General features: G+C 42.0%; 1 protein-coding gene across 1 annotated transcript; it reads right to left on the bottom strand.

Moving 5' to 3' along the window:
* Positions 1 to 835: 835 nt before the first annotated feature.
* On the bottom strand, positions 836 to 12,727 carry CFAP300 (cilia and flagella associated protein 300). The gene is made up of 7 exons (XM_081002399.1): positions 12,570 to 12,727; positions 12,134 to 12,215; positions 10,976 to 11,048; positions 9,511 to 9,677; positions 6,975 to 7,147; positions 6,127 to 6,193; positions 836 to 1,011 (listed from the first exon to the last, which is right to left on the bottom strand). Exons 1-7 carry the CDS (start codon positions 12,680 to 12,682, stop codon positions 880 to 882), a joined length of 807 nt encoding a protein of 268 aa, XP_080858525.1. The 5' UTR covers positions 12,683 to 12,727; the 3' UTR covers positions 836 to 879.
* Between the last annotated feature and the right edge of the window lie 10,680 nt (positions 12,728 to 23,407).

The raw sequence follows: 23,407 nt of genomic DNA, 5'->3' as shown, positions 1-23,407 counted from the left end.
ATCTGGGGCCAACCACAGAGAAGGCCCTAACCTTCATCTCCACATGGAGCAGCACTCCATGGGATAGTGAGAAGGCACTCCTCTTCCAAACTCAGAGCCTGGGCCGACTGGTATGGAAAGAGATGCTCCATCGAATGCCTAAGTACCAAGTCATTCTCGGCTTTGTATTTTAACATCTATACCTTGAATTGGACATACTACAATATAGGCAGCCAGTGCAGATCCTGTAGAACAGGTTTTAAATGGCTGTGCCAATCAGTACCCTCGTACCACCATTTTGTGCTAGCTGCAGTTTCCATACTGTCTTCAAGGGTGCGTTAAGAGTAGTCAAGAAAAGTCATCAGAGCTTGCAAATTGGACTGACAGAATCACAATATCTCTTTCAAAGTGCATCCTTTCATCTCAATATAAGAGACTTCTTTCTCACAGGAATACGAGTTTGGAAATGTTAATAGTTAGAAAAATATAGAAGGATATTTCATACTCCAAAACATGTTTAGGAAATAATACAGGCTCTGTTTTTCAATCAGTAATTTATTAAGCTAGTTTTTTTTAATATAAAATAAATAAAGTTAAAATGTATCAATGCAACAACCTAGTTTTAAAAAGGAAACTTTGTAACAGCAGAATATTAGTCAATACAGGAGCTCCAAAACTTTTTAGAGAATATATTCTGTAAGTATTGGTATTGCCTTACAGTTTTCAACAATAATACAAATAGCATGTGTGCCCAATGTCTAGGTAAAATAGATTTCACTGTAAATAACAGAATCTTGACAAGTTATTATTATTTATTAAATATTAATATAATTTATTAAAGTTACACTTTTAAAAAAACAACAACACCCCTCTAATAATCAAATATATCTGAGAAGAGAGTCAATTATAAAAACAAGCTTCACCAAAAGAGTGGTACAAAACATAGATGTGTCGTTTCAAAGGATTCACAATCAAATAGGCAAAATTCTGTTCATGGATGTTGGATGAAGGGTAACAAAGGCCATGAGTATCCTAGAAGACAAAATATTTAGCATTAATATAAGGTACTAAAGTGTGATACGAATTCATCCTGAACACTACAAAACCTGACTTAAATGGGATTAAGCATGCACAGCTCTTTGGCTCTGTTCTGTTTGAATTTGGCTTGTTTCAGCAAACCACATGCGGGAGATCAGATACTATTGGGGCTCATCACATCAGCTCTGCACTGCAGGTAACCTGAAAAGATTATCAGCACAACCAGGCTGGAAGTGGCTTGGACTGGTAGTGGTCAGTTGTCTCACATTTCCCCTGCCCTCATTTCTGCTACATAGGGAGCAGAGGCAGCTGAGGAGGAAAGAGAGGAGACAAGAGACTGCAGTTAATGGGAGGGTGCTGGCAGAACTAAGTCCAAAGCCAGAGCTGTCTCCATCTCTTAACAAGAACTGCTGCATGAAAAGGGACCATGGAAGCATCCTTTCCAGGCAAATATCACCCAGTGGAGAGCCAGAAATATTGCAAGTGAAGGTGCTGTACTGTCAGTTGTGGGACTACAAGGAGCACTACTACAGCACTGATTAATGTCTTTCAACAGCAGGGGCAAAAATACCAAATTGGTATGAATATAAGCCTCACTTTCTCCCCAAATTCCGACCGTGAAAAGGTAAAGTGCAGCTTACGGGTTGCAAACAGGAGCATGGGGCAAACAGCGCCAGGAGCGCGGCAAAGCGGCGCCCACCCTGCGCGTTGTTCCCCGTCCTCTCCCCCATAGCCAGGAAGGGAGAGAGCGCACAGCGTGGCTCCCCCTGTCAGGAGGCGCTACACACGAGTAGGAATCTGGCAGAGACACATGCCCGGCTGGCATGTTCTCTCCCTCCTGGTCGGTTGTTCGAGAGTTTCAAAGACTTTCTCCAGCCCAAACATCACAGCGACTGATGCCTCATAGGCATCAGCACACTTCAGGAACAGCAGAGTATGGGCAGTCAGCGTAACAGACTCAGGAGCGCAGCATTTTGGCTAAACTACTTTATTTACATATAATACGCTCGGAGCATTCTAACTCCTTCCTCATCAGCATCAAACAGGAAAGAGAGAGACAAAGACAAGCGTTCTATATCACGGAACACAGTAATACAAACATCCTGTCTCCGTCACTTCCCACTATGTGGAATGAAAACATACACCGTCATGTGATAAAAACAATCCCATGACTGCAAGCACAGGGAATGAATCCTAACACACACACAGTATGCAGCCAGGAGCAGTGAGGAATGGAGTAGCTTATATTCGGGTGTGGCTTATATTTGGGCCAAAGAGCAACACTGCTGATCTGGGTTTCTTGACTTTGCAGGTAAGACCAAGAAGGATGCAGTGCCTCTTTGAGTGTCACGCAAGTCATTTTAGGCCCGATTGGTCAAAGGAATATTCTAAACAGATTGCTAGGTTGCTCCTAATTATGGGTTTCCTGAATCTAACTCTATTACTATGCTAACAAATCTGAGTAAGTTTTTGCTACATACTATAATTATTCCTGATTATTTGGAACAAAACTGCTGCTATTTACATCAGTTTCTTATTTCCCCGCCTCCCGCCCCCATGCAGGCGCGCGCGCGCACACACACACTTTAAAATAGAAATGGCTACACCATATTATATTAAATACAGTAGCATAAAAATAAGTGGAGGGTGCAGCGTTGGGTAAGGACATTCTGTCATGAGAAATAATAGTATAGTAGAAATACTACTGATCCCTCTTATGGTGTTTTGCTGGATGGCAAAGGTCATTCTCTTTAGAGATGCCTTTCTACAACTCTTTCGGTAGCTCTATTAAGGATACTCATCTGTTGCCATTTTGATTAACAATGCGGCTGCTATTTTCATGGCCTTGTCCTATTATTCTAGCTTATGTTTTATCTCATGGCTTTTATACCTTTTATACATTTTGCAATAGAAGGTTTTGATATCTTATTATCAAGTTTGCTAGCTGCATTGGACCTTTTGGTAGAGACAGAGTAAAATAAATTAACTCTGAACTTCAAATCTGCAAGCTGTCCACATCGAAAATGCTGGTTCTTCAGGCACGCTGGGTGCTGACTTTAGCAGTATCTAAATCAAAGTTTTGCTTAGGGAAATGCAAAATCTATCGCTGTAGAGGTACTCTGTTTTCACAAAACCAAACCTCAAATTCTAGTGTTATCTTCTAACCCTCATATCAACTGAATCTGGAAACCCAGCCAGATGGGTGGGGTATAAATAAATATATTTATTATTATTATTATTATTATTATTATTATTATTATTATTATCATTATCACTATTATCTCTTACTGAATCTAACTTAAGAGTTTTACAGTGTCTCACAATTTCTAAAGTTGTTCTGAAGGTGTTCTTAAGTTTTTCTTAGATGTATAACCATTAAGGTATGCAACTCCATTTTCTTATCTCATTGACATGCAAACTACAAATAAGTGACTATCATTCTCTTTCCTTAGGGAAGTAAACTAAGGGCATTTTCACATGCTACTTAGAAAGGCAAATGCTAGTCCTTAAAAAAGGAGAAGTTGTTTCATTGAATGGGCTTCCTTTATCTGATTGGCAGCATTTAAAATTCTATAGGCCTGCATTTTATTTGAGGCTACCTATATTGAAATCCAGTTTGACATGGAAGTCATAAAAATACCTTCCTTTTCCCTATAGCAGAATACTTTTAAAACCATAGGTTAAAATGAAATTCGTTGTCTGATTTTCCTTTTTGAGAAATGTGTTCAGTCTATGTAAAGTCCTTGAAATTCTGATATCTGAAGATGTTTGTGGCCAGGCAAAACAGAACCCCCCCCCCACTTACTGCATTGTCTATTGCCCAAGGAAGAAAGAGCGCAAAAATTGGAAACAGGTGTGCACAAAATTTGCATATTCTAATTAATATGTATAAATGCAGTTAGAAATATTGGGTTGGGTCCATCTAATTCTACTCAGAGCAGACCCACTGAAATTATTTTCAATACGTCTGCTCTGACTAGGGCTATAATTGAAGACGCCCAATATAATTTAAAAGGAGGCACCATCTGCACAATACATTTAATGCAGTATTATACCACTTTAAAGAGTCATGGCTTCCTCCAAAAAATACTGGGAACTATAGTTAAGGTTGCTGATAATTGTTAGACCTCTACTCCCCTCACGGAGCTATAATTTCCGAGTTCTCTGGGAAGAGATATTGATGGTTCAACCACCCTGGGAATTGTAGCTTTGTGAGGGAATGGAGTGCTCTGCATGAGAAGAGAGAGTTTTTGGATTTGATACCCCGCCTTTCACTCCCCTTCGGGAGTCTCAAAGCGGCTAACATTCTCCTTTCCCTTCCTCCCCCACAACAAACACTCTGTGAGGTGAGTGGGGCTGAGAGACTTCAAAGAAGTGTGACTAGCCCAAGGTCACCCAGCAGCTGCATGTGGAGGAGTGGGGAAGCGAACCCGGTTCACCAGATTACGAGACTACCGCTCTTAACCACTACACCACACTGGCTCACTGGCATGCAACAGGTACCAACTTTAATCCCCGGCATCTGTAGGCACAGCTAGGAAAGACCCCCCTCTCTCTAGAAAGCCACTGCCCGGCACTATAGACAATATTGAACTAGATGGATTGATGGTCTGCATTGGTATAAAGCAGCATCATATGTACTTAAGGCTCACACTACTATAAATGATAATAATGTTCACAGTGGATTGAAATCTTGAGAAATGGGTTAGGTTGATGATTAACAGAATGATGAGCCAAACATCATTATATAGCTATTATACAGTCCTCTTCAGCAAAGTTTCCAATGAATTATAAAAGAATCTATCGTTTTAAACAGAAAACCTTTTATCATCCTCTTTGTCTGCAGGTGGGTGGTCAAACATTTGTTACATGATTTGCACTCTGGGACTAAGGTTAGATTCTCAGCTGTTGTTAAAAAATCACATAGCAAGAGTGACCAAGACAGCTTTCTTTCACCTGTGTCTTACGACTAGAATATTTGTTATTTCCTATTTCTTATTTTCGGATGCAGACTTAGATACAATGACTCATGGCCGGGTTCCCACAAGCACTTGATGACATTGAAAAGAAATTTATCGAAGAACAACTCCAAAACAGAGGCAGGACAGAAATGCAACTGTATCCTTAAATAGATTTTCTGATCATAAGCACAATACCCAGTTTAACTTGAAAGATTTTTGTGTAAATAGAAAAGGTTACGTCCAAATCTGCAACAACCATTTATACAATCACATCAAGAGGGTCCTCAGATTTACAAAAGTAAGTTGTAGTAATGGATGCAATCAAGTGCTGTAATATATTGGATGCCAACATAGCTAAAAGTACAAATACCCATCGTAGTTCTCATTCTTAAAGTGTTATGTAAAAACTGAGGAAAAAATAATTGTAAAATCTTGCAGGAAAATCCTCATGGTTCAGCAAAAGTTATGCACTTTTATGTCTCATTGGTTTTGATGGGAGTGATCCTAGCACATGTTTACCTCTCCCATTTTGGCCATAAGAAGTTTGTTTCAATGTCTAAACTAACATGTTAACAATATTTAAAGGAGAAAGAACAATACAACAATAATTTCTAATAAATTTTATGTCTTTTTTTGACAATTAGAAGAAACATGGTTTGTCACCCAAGTCAAATTATGGTTTTGAAATGTTTTAAAAATTTGAACTAAAGTAGTCAATAGATGCAGAATTTTGTTGGATGACTTCTTAGCTATTTGTAAAGATTTTTGTTTATTATTTTATCTTCAACAGGTCTTTGAAAGATTATGGTTACTGAAAGTTGCATTTTTTTGTGTATAACATTTCCTGTGAATTTTTGTTCTTAAGTGCTTAGTGTTATAACAACAATTTCACCCATCAAAATCAATAGGATGTAAAAGTACTTTGCTGTGGCTTGATCATGCCCAAACAGTGTTTGCTTGTATCTGAAGAAGTGTGCTTGCACACGAAAGCTCATACCAAGAACTAACTTAGTTGGTCTTTAAGGTGCTACTGGAAGGAATTTTTTTGTTTTGCTTGACTGTCTTTATTCATAATTTGCTTGAAATTTATATTTGAAAATATTTTTGGTTACATGATTAGTACCCCTCCTCCTAATGAAATACTTACATAAGCGCAGACTTTAAAAATGGTAGATATTATTTTTATTTCCTTAGTTTCAGGATCCTTTTGAACACTGAAATTCAAAGAAGTATAAACTGTTTTAATAATGACATCTGGGACAGTCAGAACTTACAGTCCAAGACAGACTGTTTGGATTGGCAGCTAAAGAGTTAATAGAACACAAGATCATATGAGACCTTCAGGATCGAAGAAGGAGCAGTAGAACAACAACAAGTAAAAACATGAAACATAATAGAAAAAGAGAAAGGAAAGCTTCCAGAAGAGAGTGGCTAGTAAGTGGGTGGGAAAATATTGAAAAATGTCATGGCAGCCAAGAGTGAACACTGTCTTGCTAAGGGTGTTATGGCTTTAAGCTGTGTTGGGAGATCTGAGTGGAAAAATGGAGAAAAAGGTGGAATTAAGAAATGAAAAGGAAAGGGAGGAAAACGACTCCAGAAGATTTTTAGAGTATGTTGTGAACCCCTTATTTCCAAGCTTCTTTTTGGACTGGTGCTCCAACTAGCCATGGCAAGGGTGGGAGTGGAATTCTGTATGTTGCTGCTCAATTTGCAGGTTGCTAGAATAGGATCACACTCATAAACCTTATTGGGCATGCTTTCTACCTGGAAGCCAGCTTCTACCCATATCTTCTGTGGACAAGGTTGTTCCTTATAAGATGACAAGGCATTTATACTAGCATTGCAAACTTGTTTCCTGCCCAGCCCTGCTTAGATCATATATATGATGCCATTGCAAAGCTGAAATCTGCCCCAGAGCATCTTCCATGAACACACCAACAAGTAAAACAAGTAAGTAAATCAGATTCACATTAAAAAAGCAAAAAACATATTCACCTCACAAGTTCTTTATATAAAGCCTTTGCGGTTTCTAAGTATGGACCAAGTTCATCTTCATATTGACAAAGAGCTCCTCCAAGGCAAAGATGCTTAAAAAGACAGAAGAGAAATTCCTCCCGGTCTAAATGGCTAAATAAGTCATAGTGGTCTGAATCTTCCAGTAGAAGTACCTATCATGAGACAAGGAGGAAAGACAATGTAATATGGATAATGATTTATAAATTATATTACAAAAAGACACTATTTTGTATTCCCAGTGGTTTCTGTTTATATATACATGCATTAAATTTGGTAATTAATTTGAGTATAGTTATTTTAAAAAAGTATGCAGTGCTGCAGCAGGGAATCCGGACCACAACCTGGCCCAATCACTGACCAAACTGCACAGCTGCCATCACCTTTGAAACATATGTCAACAGGAAATAGCCCCATCAAAAAAGTCACCAGTTGCTAGAAAACATTCCCCCCCCCTGGAAATTCAGTGTCCTCCGCCACGATTAAACAGAGGTGGTTCTAGGGTGGTGTCATGGACTGGCTGGATGCAGAGTAGTAGTGGGAGGCAGCAGCCAGGGGATTGGTGGTGGGACGATGTGTGGTCAGAGGGAGAAGAGAGAGAAGAGTGGGAAGAGGAGGTGTTGGAAGCTGAAGAGGCAACAGGCTTTAGTGGGCAGGGAGAGGCTGTGGCAGAGGGCAGTCCACACTCATTGAGGCAGGAGGAGGGAGGTAGGGAGGCAGACAGAGATGAGGCAGACTGCTGAAGAATCCAGGGAGTCTCCCCCTCCTGCTGCGACCAGTTCCCCTCTCCCGTCTCCCAGAACACGCAGAGAAATGAAAAGTGTGGAGCAATGAGATAAAAGGCGACGGAGCATCAGTTTGCTGGGGACGGAACAAGGGAAGGAGCCTTAGAGAGTGGTGGGAAGCAATCCTCTCAGTGGCTTCATTAGGGCAAGACTGGAAAGCATTGCTGTGACCGCTAGGACTGAGCTGTTTTGTTTCTCTGAATAAAGAGTTAACATCACTGACATCGGGTCCGGACAGGTGGCGTGACTGGTGTGGTTGCACTAGGCACTGCGCTGCAAGGGGTGCCAAAACAACGCTATAGAATGGAACATGAGAGGTGGGGGGTGCTGAATTTTAGCATTCCACAGGGCCCAAAATCTGCCACTGGCTTAAGTCCAGCAACATCTAGAGAGCCACAGGCTATTCACTGCTCTAGCACATTTTAAGTTATCAGTCTTTCTCAAGGGCAATGTCTCTATAAACCAGCCCACAAAACCAAGGGAGGTCACCATCAGTCAAGATGCAGTAGCACATCCTAATTTTATCACGATGAGCTTTTTTTGGACATAGAAACACTTCCTGAACCTCAAGCAGGTTTTGACTCTGCGGAGACAAAAAGGAACTGAGCAAGTGAATTTCTTGTTCTGCACCACAATTGGTCAAAGGGAGGAGTAGGAGTACACTCCAGGCATAAAAGGCTTGTATATTTCGCAATTTGTAATAAAACTGGCTGCAAAATGCAGTTCTATGAAACTACATGCTGACACCATCAGATGATAGCAAAATTGAAAGGAAATTGAGAAAAAACACTTTGGGATTTAGTCCTGTTTATGAACACAACCTTGATGGCAGAAAGTGAGGAGGAATTAAAGAATCATTTAATGAGGGTGAAAGAGGAGAGCGCAAAATATGGTCTGAAGCTCAACATCAAAAAAACTAAGATCATGACCTCTGGTCCCATCACCTCCTGGCAAATAGAAGGGGAAGAAATGGAGGCAGTGAGAGATTTTATTTTCTTGGGTTCCATGATCACTGCAGATGGTGACAGCAGTCACGAAATTAAGAGACGCCTGCCTCTTGGGAGAAAAGCAATGACAAACCTAGACAGCATCTTAAGAAGCAGAGACATCACCTATAGTTAAAGCTATGGTTTTCCCAATAGTGATGTATGGAAGTGAGAGCTGGACCATAAAGAAGGCTGATCGCCGAAGAATTGATGCTTTTGAATTATGGTGCTGGAGGAGACTCTTGAGAGTCCCATGGACTGCAAGAAGATCAAACCTATCCATTCTTAAGGAAATCAGCCCTGAGTGCTCACGGGAAGGACAGATCCTGAAGCTGAGGCTCCAATACTTTGGTTACCTCATGAGAAGAGAAGACTCCCTGGAAAAGACCCTGATGTTGGGAAAGATTGAGGGCACAAGGAGAAGGGGACGACAGAGGACGAGATGGTTGGACAGTGTTCTTGAAGCTACGAACATGAGTTTGACCAAATTGCAGGAGGCAGTGGAAGACAGGAGTGCCTGGTGTGCTGTGGTCCATGGGGTCACAAAGAGTCAGACACAACTAAACGACTAAACAACAACAATGAACACAAGATCCATATGGAGGCTATCAATATAATATTAATATTAGATGTGATAACTATGTGGTTGCCCTGGCAAGAAAAAGTGACTAATAAATTTAATAAATGATAATTAAACTATAAAATAATAATAGACAGAAGACAGGTGTTAACTACACTTGTACTAACCTTTCTTAACTCATCAGCAATGAGAATATCATCGTGATATTCATCAAAACACTTTACAATACTTCCACTTTCTCGAACAACACCTTTACAGTATAATCGGTCAAAAAATGACATGGAAACTTGCTTGCACAGAATATTCTTGACATCAGTTTTTCTCACACTGGTATCTGAAACATATGGCAGAAATCAAACGAACAATCACAATAGCATTTACATATCTGCAAGATTATATTTTCATATCTGAACAAAGTGGTTTAATACTATCAAGGTTACATTTTAATTTGGAACATTTTAAACCTGTTGAAATGTTTCCCAACTTACTACGTATGAAAAATATGACTACCTTTAGACCCAGTGTGGTGGAATAGGGATAGAGTTTGGTTAAGAGAAAGCAAGATAAATTCCAACACAATTACAAACAGGTCACAAAGCATACAAAAGTTGGCAAAACCCCCAACTTGGTGTAGAATTCTTCCCTCTTCCCTAATGTCTAGTCCAGCACATGTGAAGATATTTTAATGTGAAGAAGCCAATGAAATGGTGCAGGCATGAGGAAATGCGAAATGTTGTGATGTGAGGACACAGGGTAGGTGGAACTAGACACTTTGGGATGGAAGGGGGGTTACATGGATACAACATTTTCAACAGCATTCCCATGTTCTTTGTAAGTACTGTAGTTCCATTCCCAGTACGGTGGCCTTTGTAGGTCACTTATCTCTCAGTCTAACCACAGGCTAAAATGTTGCCCTGAGGAAGAGCAGTATGCAAATGTAACAAGCACACATTGGGCATGATCAGCTTAGAACGTCTTAGAACTTCTGTTCACTGGACTGGAATGAGCAGGAAATATGCAAGTGTTCTCTTGCCTAATTTTCAATTATGAAATAATTATGAACAGCTCATATAAAATTATTTATTCAGTAGTATCAAAGCTGAGGAAACCACAAAAAGCAAGCAATAAAGATGTCAGTGCAGAAGGAGGTACTTTTACTCAGTCTCAAAAAAAACAACTTAAAGGCTATCTTAAAAATAAATAGATCAGGAACTCTTTTGAAGAGACTAAGATGAAAGAGAAACAGCTGACAATGCATTAATGTCTGCAAATGCAGGCGATAATGTTCATCATATAAATTTAATACATTTTACATCACCTTTCAATGGTAAACTGACCTAGAAATGTTTTAACAGACCACAAGCAACAGTAGGGATTTAAATAAAAGTTTGAATATTGTTACTTAATATTTAACAATCTTTTCATATTGTTCATTGTCATTTTATGAATGTAGCTTCATGCTACTTTGGTATAAGCTGTGTTGGAAGGATCTGTATCCTGAAAAGCAATATATAAATAACCACTACCAATCACACCATCATTAGAATCAGCAAGTCATTTTGCAGAGGAAAAGGAATTATCACACTGAAAACGGATTTAAAAGAGAAGTTGTCCCAAAGTTGTTATTTTTACCTAATGTAGTCCATTGTCCAGAAGGGGAAATCAATTTCAAATTGCTGTTAACATCTGGATGATTAAAAAAGGCCTGGAAGTAGAGTCAATAACAATTGGCAGTTAAACAGATTCTATTATCTGATTTGATACATGCATCAAGTAAGGTGGCCTTGGCTTGATTTAAGACCATAAAGGGACCCTGCACCAGAGGTCCACCAGTCCTATATTTCCCACTAGCCAAACATATGTCTATAGGAAGCCCCCAAGTAGGACATGAGGACAACAGCCCCTTCCTGTTGTTGTTCATCAGTGACATGCTGCCTTCTGACCCATCAGGTGCTACATAGTCATAATAACTAGTAACCATTGACAGCTTCATCCTTCGTAAATTTGTCTAATCCTCTCCAAATGTCTGAAATTCAAGACTGCTGACCAAATTAGGGTTTTCATTCAGGGAACTACTGCTGCAAGTCACTCCACTGATAAAAGTCTGGAACGTGAGAACGATTTATACCCATGTCTATTTATAAATAAGACAGGTCTGCCCAGCTGCTTCTGAGCAAACACAATCACAAGTTCACACAGGGGTATAATTCTTCCCCTTAAAACACACACACACTATGGGAATGACCTGTAGAAGCACTCTTGTGAACAAAACAAAAAAGTATTGTGGGAAATGAGAAACAAGTTTTTAATAAATAAATAAATAAATAAACAAACAAATAAACATGTTGTTTTACTTAATATAATAGAAATCACTAAGTAGCATACATAAAAACAAGAAAAACACAACCACATTCAATCCTAAAAACTAAAATTTTAAAAATGCAACTGTATATCATACAAAACCAAGGTTGGAAACAGGGTTGTATTTAAAATAATGCATGCTGCTGTTGTGCTTTGAGCCATTTGATATTTTAATGTTGCTTCCGTCTTAGTAATATTTATTACACACCACTTTGAACATTTTAATCAAAATTCCAAAGTGGCCTATAAATCTACAGACTACCTCAAAAGCTGGTGGACTCGCTCATTCACTGGAGGTTTTTAAACAAGAGGTTGGATGACTCTCTGTCTTGGATGCGATTCCTGGAGTCAGCCTAGATGACCCTTCGGTGTCCCTCCCAACTGTAGGAAACCCACTTTTAAACTAACTAACCAGATTAGGTTAACTACCATAATGAAATCATCCCTCTGGTAGCCTTTGAAGTTCTGATCAAAGCTGAATGCCTGTGCAGCGATTCTGCCATCCATGGACCTGCGGAATGTAGAAAAAGAAGTCCGTCAGGCTTGTATTCTTCGAGTAATAATAATAGGCATGAGGAGATTCTGCACTGGAAAAAATAATGATAAAAGAACCTTTAATGGGGCATTTTATTTTATTTTATTTTTTGAAAAGTGATTTAAGTTCTGGAGCAGATTTCCAATTACAGCAGTGAAGCCTCTCGATTAAATCCTGATGCTGAAACGCAACCTGCCCTCCCACAGTCCTGAGGGCAGCCTCTACCCAGAAGACTGACCCCCATTTTGCATTTCACCCCACTTTTCCCTCCCCCTTTCCTCCCCTCCCCCTGCCTGAGAAACCGCAGGAGGAATGGCCGCTTCTCCCCACCACTTGAGGAGGCTGTCTCGGGTGTCCCTGCTCTCCAGTACTGGGAAGCTTTTTTGCGGGAGGTGATGGAAAGCGTAGCGGGGCTCCCCGCCTTCCTCCCCGTAGGCGGCCATCGCCGTTTCTGCAGGACGCGGACAGTTCCTATGGCAACGCGCTCTCGCTGGCCGCTCAGCCTTGCGTTGCACCTTTTTTTTAGTCCCCCCAGGAAACAAGCAGCCCGGTGACAACGGTTCCGCTTCTGCAACGCAGGAGATTTAACATCTGCAATCAGCTGGGGGGGGGTCGTAGGGAGCGGGGCGGCTGAGCTATTTTCTCCATATTTAAGTGGATGGATATACTTCGCCTTTCAGGAAGTTTTGGTCGCTCTCTCTCAATGTATATGCGTGTGTGTATTTGTGTGTTGCTGTGTTCTCACTAGTCTTTAAGATATATATACACACGCCTGTTTTGGTTCGTCATTGTTATATATGTTTTACACAGCGACTAACAAACACATTTATTATGTCTGTGTATGTCTATTATGTTCACAATAGCACATGATGGGCGCACTAGGCCACTTCCATTGGTGGAATTAGCGCTGCTACAAGTGTGACACCTATTTGTAAGTTTAGAAACCTCAGAAATCAGTGAGCATATCTTTACTGGGGATCTGTTTGCAAAATATTGTGGACTTCTTTGACTTTTTCATTTTTTTTAGCTTCGCGGCTAATCCTTAGCTGATACTCCATCTTGACTTTATGACTTGAACATCAAGCCAGCTTTTTGCTCACTGTTTTGTGGCATTCTAGTTGGTCTTAATAAAAGTATTGCCACACACACACATTTGTAAGTTTAGTGTGGCAGCGCCTGCACTTGGGAACTCCCTGCCTATTGAGACCAAGCAGGCGCCTTCACTGTACTCTGTTCGGCACCTGCTAAAAACATTCCTGCTTAGACAAGCCTACCCAGGTGCTACCTCCTCCTGCCAACCTAGCAGTTCGAAAGCACTTCAAAGTACAAGTAGATAAATAGGTACCGCTCCAGTGGGAAGGTAACCGGCGCTTCCATGCACTGCTCTGGTTTGCCAGAAGCGGCTTAGTCATGCTGGCCACATGACCCGGAAGCTGTACGCCGGCTCCCTTGGCCAATAAAGCGAGATGAGCGCCACAACCCCAGAGTCGTCCGCGACCGGACCTAATGGTCAGGGGTCCCTTTACCTTTTACCCAGGTGCTTAGAAAGTTGAGGCAATTTTAATCTGCATGAGTGTTTTACCTTTTGTATGTTTTGAAGCAAAAAAATCAGAGAGTTGTCAGAAGAAAGAACAGTTTAGGGAGTTGGGTATGTTTAGCCTGGAAAAGAGGAGACTGAGAAGAGATATGACAGCTATTTTGAAACATCTAAAGGGCCATCACATGGAAGATGGAGCAAGCTTGTTTGCTCCTGCTCTGGAGGGTACAACCCAAACCAATGACTCCAAGTTACCAGAAAGAAGATTCCGGCTAAACATCAGGAAGAACTTTTTGACAGTAAGAGCTGTTCGACAGTGGAATGGATTCCCTCCAAAAGTGGTGAACTCTGCTTTCTTGGAGGTTTTAAAGCTGAGGTTGGGTATCCATCTGTCAGTCATATGTGAGAGTCCTGCATTGCAGGGGGGTGGTCTCAATGACCCATGGGACACTTCTAAGATTCTATGGTTTCCCCCCCCCTTGATTTTACTGTTCCATCTTTTGTAAACCGCTTTGAGGTTGTTTATTGTCTTTACAATCAAGTGGTATATCCGTTTTATGAAACAAACAAAATAATATATATAACGATTCGTCACTATGAAAATCACACACACTCAGTGGCGTAGCATGGGGGGTGCAGGGGGGGGCCGGCCGCACCGGGCGCAACATCTGGGGGTTAAGGTTAGGGGGCGCAAATCCACGGGTTAGGGGGTGCAAATCCACGGGTTGGGGGCACAAATTACTTGCCTTGCCCCGGGTGCTGACAACCCACGCTACGCCACTGCACACACTATGAAAACAATTCAGCATGCACAAATTAAATAACTATCGTACGAGTCTTCCTGATGAGTGTTAGTAAACAGTGGCAGTAGAATCATTATTATATGCAGAGTCATCAATGTGGAAGTGTTTCAGCACTTTCTGCATACACCATCACCTGTGGCCTATTCCACCCCCCAACCTGTTCCTGATCATTACTACTGAGGGTGTATGCCACCGCCCTCTACCAAGCCCACTGCGCTCATCCCTGTCATTCATAACCTGTTCTGAATGAGGCAACAAACTTTGTTGGTTTCTTTGTATGTACTCCAGTTTTGTTTGACTGACACATACAGCCTGACTCAGTATTTCTCTCTCCCCATCTCCTCCTCCTTCCAAGGGATTGGTAACATTTTAATTGGATTGATTTGGGCTGATGCTCAGTGGTATCGGTCATGCTAGCAAAGTAAGCAAAATGCCAGCATGACTAAGGGTTTTTTAAGGCAGCAATCCAATGCATGCTTCTTTGAAAGCATGCCTCAATGTAGGGATGCGGGTGGCCCTGTAGTCTAAACCACTGAGCCTCTTGGGCTTGCTGATTGGAAGGTCAGCAGTTCGAATCCCCGTGACGGGGTGAGCTCCCGTTACTCTGCCCCAGCTCCTGCCAACCTAGCAGTTTGAAAGCACACCAGTGCAAGTAGATAAATAGGTATCGCTGCGGCGGGAAGGTAAATGGTATTTCCGTGTGCTCTGGTTTCTGTCACGGCGTCCAGTTGTGCCAGAAGTGGTTTAGTTAGGCATAGGCAAACTTGGCCCTCCAGATGTTTTGGGACTACAACTCCCATCATCCCTGACCACTGGTCCTGTTAGCTAGGGATGATGGGAGCTGTAGTCCCAAAACATCTGGAGGGCCGAGTTTGGCTATGCCTGGGTTTAGTCATGCTGGCCACATGACCCAGAAGGCTGTCTGTAGATAAATGCCGGCTCCCTCGGCCTGAAAGCGAGATGAGTGCCACAACCCCATAGCCGCCTTTGACTGGACTTAACTGTCCTGGCGTCCTTTACCTTTTACTTCTGAGCAATAGGTAGTGGGATGATCTGGTGGTATAAACGTTAAGCACAGTTAGGAACAGATTGATTAGGATTTCAGTTTTTTCCTGTGAGGTTGCTGGTATAGTTATGGCCATCAATCTGCTCATCCCATATAAGTATGGTCATCATGGATTCGGGCATCATCAGAGTGGCACTGGAAGCAGTTGCAGCTGCAACTGGCTTCCAGCAGTTACTTTCTTGCACAGAAAGGAGTTGGAACATTGTGTTCTATAAGAATAATGTGCGGGAACAGATATTGTAGAGCTTTGGAGATACAGATCAGATGCAAGAGGCTTCGCCCACTCAAGTCATTGTGTCAGCTGCCTGATCAGCCATTGAGTCAGGGTGTGTTCACTTCTCCAGCTGGTTGTTCCATATCCTTAGGAGGCGAAAGGCCAAGGAAGGGCACGTGTAGGATGTTGGCAGGAAGCACAGGTGAGACAACACCTGTTCTTGCAGGAGAGACTTTGCATGGTCCCCGCCCTCAGGTGGGATTCAAGGAAACAGGAAATCAGTTTTTAATAGGGATGCAGGTGGCGCTATGGGTTAAACCACAGAGCCTAGGGCTTGCTGATCAGAAGGTTGGCAGTTTGAATCCCTGTGACGCGGTGAGCTCCTGTTGCTCAGTCCCTGCTCCTGCCAACCTAGCCGTTCGAAAGCACGAAGTGCAAGTAGATAAATAGGTACTGCTCCGGTGGGAAGGTAAACGGCGCTTCCGTGCACTGCTCTGGTTCGCCAGAAGCAGCTTAGTCATGCTGGCCACATGACCCGGAAGCTGCACGCCGGCTCCCTTGGCCAGTAAAGCAAGATGAGCGCCGCAACCCCAGAGTTGTCCGCGACTGGACCTAATGATCAGGGGTCCCTTTACCTTTATTTATTTGGTTTTATTATAATTGTTGTAAACTGTCTTGGGAAGGGTGGTTGAGAAATGAATGAAATAAATTAAAACGTTGTCTTCTTCCTGCAAAAGCTGCTCAATCTGTACACTTCAAAACTCACCTGGGTTTCCGTCCTCCATCACTTACTTTCAGATATGCCAACCCCGAGTTTCCATCAGTGGCTATTATACCTTGCTTTGTCAGACAGAAGGTTGGCACAGAAAGGTCCCCTACGCCTTATTGGCTGGGACCAACTGCCTTTTGGCTCCTTCCCTTCCCAAATTGCCCCCATAATTAGCTACTCCACCTAGTCATGGGGGTTAGGCAACCCCCACTTACACCTTAAAATTACAAGTGAGAGTCAAGGGATGGCATTAAGTAGGCCCCCCCCCCACATCTGATATGCATTCTAACCACACACACCGCCAGCCTTAATGCATGCATGTGGGTGCTCTTCCACAGAAGGGTCCTGGGTCATTCAGATCTCCATGACTTCAAAGCTATCCTTGACCTTGTTAACACCAGGGCTCTGTTGCTTCCCTGTTGTGCGTCTTCTGCAGCTGTGGTGGACAGTGGCGTAGCGTTGGGGGTGCAGGGGGGGCCGGCCGCACCGGGCACAACACCTGGGGGGGCACGCTCACACTTGCAGCTCTCTGCCCCTACCTGGCTCACGGGTTAGGGGGCGCAAATTACTTGCCTTGCCCCGGGTGCTGACAACCCACGCTACGCCACTGGTGGTGGAGGACACTTTGCCGCTTCTGGTCACTGCCTGCTTGGTGCTGACCCATGGCAGGGCCTTCTCAGAGGTGGCCCCCCATTTATAAACTGTCCTCCCTAGTAATGTGCACCTATCTCCCTCGTTATTAACATTCAGGAGGAATTCAAACATGTTTACTCAAAAGGTGATGGCTGGAAGAGACTGTTTCCAGCAACCTCGACAGTATTATCTGTGCGGATATGCGGCTGTATTAAAATGTTTTTAGATGCTCTTAATGATTTTTAACTGTTTTTATTTGTTTTATTGTTAATTCCATTGTTTGGCTGCTTTGCCACCCTGGGCTTCTGTGGAAGGAAGAATAGGGTGAAATAATAATGATAATAAGAATAATACTCTTCTTACACTCACACTTACTTGCAGATTTCACAGCTAACCCTTTGGACTAGTGGGGAATTGGGATGGATTGGGTCACCTGAACTATGGGGATAAGAGGATCCTGCAAGCAAAGGGGAGGGACATGGTCTAATGGTAAATGCATGCAGAAGGCCCCAGATTTAATCCCTGGCGTCTCCAGCTACTGCTGAGAAAGTCCCATGCTTGGAACTCTGAGCTGCTGCCAGTCAGTGTAGATGATACTGAACTAGATGAGCCAATGGCCTGACTTAGTACACAGAGGCCTTCTACGTTCCTATGTTCCAAAGCGTGTTCCTACTGCTTCTTTTAACTGCTGAGCAGGAAGCCCTGCAGTTTCTTTGTCCAGCTTTTCCAAAAATAGCTTTTATTGCAAAATCCTGTTTTCTTTGTCTGTTGTTTACACTGGTTCAAATAAAGTTTATGAAGTGTTATAAAACAGAGGGAACCAAATGTCATCCTCTGCTCAGCCTGCTAGGTCTTCTCAGCTCCACAGGCTTTTTAGGGAGGAGCTATAGCTCTGGGTGGCGCTGTGGGTTAAACCACAGAGCCTAGGACTTGCCAATCAGAAGGTCGGTGGTTCGAATCCCCGCAACGGGGTGAGCTCCCGTTTCTCCGTCCCAGCTCCTGCCAACCTAGCAGTTCGAAAGCACCTCAAAGTGCAAGTGGATAAATAGGTACCACTCCAGCGGGAAGGTAAACGGTGTTTCCGTACTCTGCTCTGGTTTGCCAGAAGTGGCTTAGTCATGCTGGCCACATGACCCGGAAGCTGTACGTTGGCTCCCTTGGCCAATAAAGCGAGATGAGCACCGCAACCCCAGAGTTGTCCGCGACTGGAACTAATGGTCAGGGGTCCCTTTACCTTTACCACTGGTATGTGTTGCCCTCCACCCCAGGGTTGGTCAAAAGTGAATGCAGCCCTCAGGCTAAAGAGACTTAGCTATCCCTGTTCTAAGAGGCTGTTGAAGGAATAGTAAGAAAACCCTTTGAAATTCTTTATATTTTTCTAATGAGAAAAAAATATCATTCCTTGCAGAGTAAGGATTTTCCCTGGAGCCAGTTGAATACCAGGTAAATGACACACCTTCCTTCTGGAAGCTTCTCTTGTTCCAAAGTCAGTCTTTGAGAATCGGGTTTTGCAAGATACTTAGGACCAATATATGTTTTATATATGTGTGTGTGTGTGTGTGTGTTTTAAGAAAGGCCTTTTACCCAGTTCCCTCCATTTAACCCAGGATAAGACCTTGAAATGCGGAGAGTGCAAAGAGATTTAATTGAACCATTTAAAAATAAACCCTCAAGCAAGTTGGCAGCCATTTAGGCCCTTGGAATGAATGAAGGTGTAATAAATAATATGCTCCAATCAGGTATCAGAATCTCAGTGCAGACATCAGCTAAAAATATATGCTCTAGCTCATGACTGATTTATTCTTCCTCTGCTATTCCATTTAAAAGGCATTAGATTGATGCCCTGAAAGTGACAAAAGTGTTGACTGAAAGATTCATATCACAATCAGATGAGAGATTAAAAACTCTGAAATCTAGGAACCTAGGAATAACCCGAGGATTCTGAATAACCCTGATGCAAAAGTAGTAAGAACATAAAAAGAGCCTGCTGGATAAGGCCAGTGGTCCATCTGATTCTGCATCTGGTTCTCACATTGGCCAATCAGATCATACCAATGGGAAGGATGTAAGCAGGACTTGAGCAAACAGCACTTTCTCATCCTGCAGTTTCTAGCAACTGGTATTCACAAGCTTACTGGCTTATACTTATACTGCCTGGCCTTTGGCTTGGAGCCAATTTGATTCCCTCCCCCTCTTTCTTTCTTTTTTTCCTTTCTCCTCCTATGATGAGGCTACATTTTAATATTTTAATGTTTCAATATTTTAATGTTGTATTTTAATTTTGTTTTTAAGTTGTATTCATTCAACTTGTTTTTATTATTGCTTGTTAGCCGCCCTGAGCCCGGCCTTGGCTGGGGAGGGCGGGGGATAAATAAAAATTATTATTATTATTATTACTTCCACTAAAATTAATGGGCCTAAGTCATGCTTGGTTACCTTGCATTGTGCTTTGCCTTGAATTATTTTGATTTTCTTATGTTGTACAGTGGTACCTCGGGTTACATACGCTTCAGGTTACATACGCTTCAGGTTACAGACTCTGCTAACCCAGAAATAGTGCTTCAGGTTAAGAACTTTGTTTCAGGATAAGAACCGAAATTGGGCTCCAGCTGTGCGGCAGCAGCAGGAGGCCCCGTTAGCTAAAGTGGTACCTCAGGTTAAGCACAGTTTCAGGTTAAGAAAGGACCTCCGGAACGAATTAAGTACTTAACCCGAGGTACCACTGTATTGTGCCTTTGTACTGAATGCCTTTAGGGTTGCCATACATATCCGAAATACTGCAGTGTCCGGGCGGAAATTGGTAAAACCCTAGAATAGCTCATTTGGTTAGAGTGTGGTGCTGATAATGCCAACGTTGCAGGTTTGATCTCTGAATGGGACAGCTGCATATTTGACTAGATCAGGCATGTCCAAAGTCCATTCTGGGAGCCTAATCCGGCCCACCGTTCAATTTAATCCGGCCCCTGTGGCAGTATATGTATAGGACAATGAAAACACGAACCACACGCCTTCTGAATAGTTTCTATCCAAGAGCTCTGATTGCACTAAATAATGATCTCAGGGCCAGTTGCAAGAAATAGCAAGCAGGGAGTAGGAAGGAATGAGACAGGTTTTTAGGTTATGTTATGCCTTTAATAGGTTATGTTACATTCTGGAGTATGATATGTTTTTATAGATTATGTCTGAATAGGATGAGAGTGTTGGAGATACGTGCAAATGTGTATGTGAACCCGGTCCTTGGGTGGGTGTTTGATTTTCGTTGTTGTGTATACTGTGTATATACGGACAATGACAATAAATTTATCTAAATCTAAATCTAAATCTAAATCTATATGTCCTGGGGTAAAATTCTAAAAAAAAGCTCAGCAACTTCAATCCTAAAAAAACCTCAACTTTGGTCGGCCCTCATGCATGTTCACTTCATCAACTCTGGCCCTCTTTGAAAAAAGTTTGGACACCCCTGGACTAGATGATTCTCAGGGTCCCTTCTAACTCTACAATTCTAAGATTCTATTATTTTGCTGTTATTTGTAAGTAGATAAGCTTGTGTAAAGCAACAAATAAGCTTGATGATTATCAAGTCAGTTTGCAATAAAGAAGGTTTAGAATTGGGCTAGAAGGTACTGCATCACATTGAAGAAGCATAAACTTGAGTTCTGTGTCAATTTAATCACCAATACAAAATGTAAGCTGAGAAGCCAACATAAGAAAAACAATGGGGACAAAGCTTTTATTTGAGAGATATACCTCGGAAAGAATTATAATCTGCCCAGACATGAAGCATTTTTTTTCTGGAGCAAAACTAAAACCTATGCAGCGAATGTTGCATTGTAAAACCAACAACAAAATAAATGATAAGCTTTCAATCTATTTTCTCCTCAGAAAACTGATGAAATACAAGAACATGAAATAATGGCATTAGCAGAGGAAAGTCCAGAAATGTTGAAGAAACAAAAAGCTGTAACATTTTTCACGTCTCAGACAATTTTCTCTGAGAGCAAACTATAAGGTCTCTTCACTGAATATGACAGTAAGAAAAAAAGTGTTATAAATTGGTGAGTAGGTGCAGTGCTTTTTTCTGGGGGGACACGGTGGTGCGCATACTCCTAAACATTTTGTGAATCTTTGTACTTTGGTCCATTTTTTGCATTTATTTTCCCCGATCTGAACTCTAAAATGGTGATTTTCTTGAGTCAAAAGAAGAGTACCCCTAAATATTATTTTTAGGAAAAAAGCACAAGTAGGTTGCAGAATACAAAAAAAAAGCAGTAAGAACTATTCAGTGAAGATGCTGGAAGTGTGGTAGACTTGCGGGTTTTGTCAAAATTGACTTATATGGCAAAAAAAGACAATTATGAGATTTTTTCTTGAGAAAAGGGGAAACGTTTATTCTGTATGTTAGATCTAGAGGATGTGTTTTGGAAGGGAGCTATGGTTTCTCACTCTTTGGAGTTGCAGACTGGAGAAAGGATAGGAATGGATCATCTGCGAAGATATCTGTTTTTCCTCCTAAAGGTAAAGGTAAAGGTACCCCTGCCCGTATGGGCCATTCGTGTCCGACTCTAGGGTTGCGCGCTCATCTTGCTCAAGAGGCCGGGAGCCAGCGCTGTCCGGAGACACTTCCGGGTCACGTGGCCAGCGTGACTAAGCGGCATCTGGCGAGCCAGCACCAGCGCCGCACACGGAAACGCCGTTTACCTTCCCGCTATAAAGTGGTACCTATTTATCTACTTGCACTTAAGAGTGCTTTTGAACTGCTAGGTGGGGAGGAGCTGGGACCGAACGACGGGAGCTCACCCCGCCGCGGGGATTCGAACCGCCAACCTTGCGATCAGCAAGTCCTAGGCACTGAGGTTTTACCCACAGCGCCACCCGCGTCCCTGTTTTTCCTACTAGGAGACAACAATTCTACAGAACTGTGTTGTATTTGGAACGTATGTTTGCTCTTACATTATGCTGTAAACTATAATGTCATACTTGCAGTCTATCTGCCTCCTTATTTTGCTCGGACACACTGTTGGCAACAGCACCAGACATTCTTGGGCAGCTGCAGGGGGTTGCCTGACCTATGGTATCCTTGAATTTGTTTTCCTGGTCTAGTGCTCTGAGCGGCTGGGTCCAGTTACCATTTTAATTTTCCCCAATGTATCATCAGCCTGCAACATTGTAGAAAACTGAGATGGCAGCTGTCAGGTGGTGTTTGAAGCATTGTTACATGACACTGCTGCCAGGGCTCACCAATAGATTAGGAGCTCCACAAGAGGGCACTTTGTCCAGGGTCTCCTCAAATCTTTCTTGGAAAGCTAGAAATATCCTCCCAATTTGTAAGTCATTTTGGGAGCCTCTCAGGGCTATAAAATGGGATTTACTTAGTCTAAAGTTTAAACACACACAAATCCTAAATGGGTGTGGTTCCATTTGTTCTAATTATTTCTCACATTGTTTACAGAAGACCAGGACAACCAATCCACATTCCCTCTTAGGAAACCCTTGTATCTTTGAAGATTACCATCAGTCTCTCCATAGTCTTCAATTGCCACAAAAATGCCAGTACTTTCATGAAAACCCTTAAGCCTTCAGGGCTTCTCACTTTGTCATGCAGAGTCCTGGATTCCCAATTGCAATCCTTTCCTGTATTGGGATAAAACCTCTCACACACTGGTACATCTATTCTGACTCTACAATATATGTTTGCTTCATTCAGGAATATACCTACATGTAAAAAATGACATGTTGAAATAAAAACAAGTTTTAAAAAGTGATTGAAAATGTAGGGTAAATTTCAACAGTAAAACTTATGGGAGTTGAAACAAGTGATGTTCCAAAACCTTTCACCATTGTTCAGTTATCTTCAAGTTATTCAGTGAGCCATATCATTTTTCTTTTAGGACACTGAGTAGAGAGATGCAGTAAGTAGCCGCTTGAGCAAACTATCATTGTTATGACTTTAAAGTATTGTTTTCTGAATCTAGGAGTAGAACCATTATGAAACTATTAACCTGGTTAGCTCTGCAGATAATTGATTATCATTTTCTACAACATACCTTTTACAAATGTAGTAGAAATTTATTAGCAGTTAATGAAAGCAATAAAGTTGGGAGATGAACTTATACATAATTTTTAATCAATAGCAAAATAATTTCTTT

This window comes from Podarcis pityusensis (genome assembly GCF_964106645.2).
Source record: "Podarcis pityusensis genome assembly, chromosome: 4".
NCBI classification, from domain to species: domain Eukaryota; kingdom Metazoa; phylum Chordata; class Lepidosauria; order Squamata; family Lacertidae; genus Podarcis; species Podarcis pityusensis.
The sequence above is the reverse complement of the archived record's forward strand: the minus strand, read 5'-3'. Positions and strand labels throughout refer to the sequence as shown.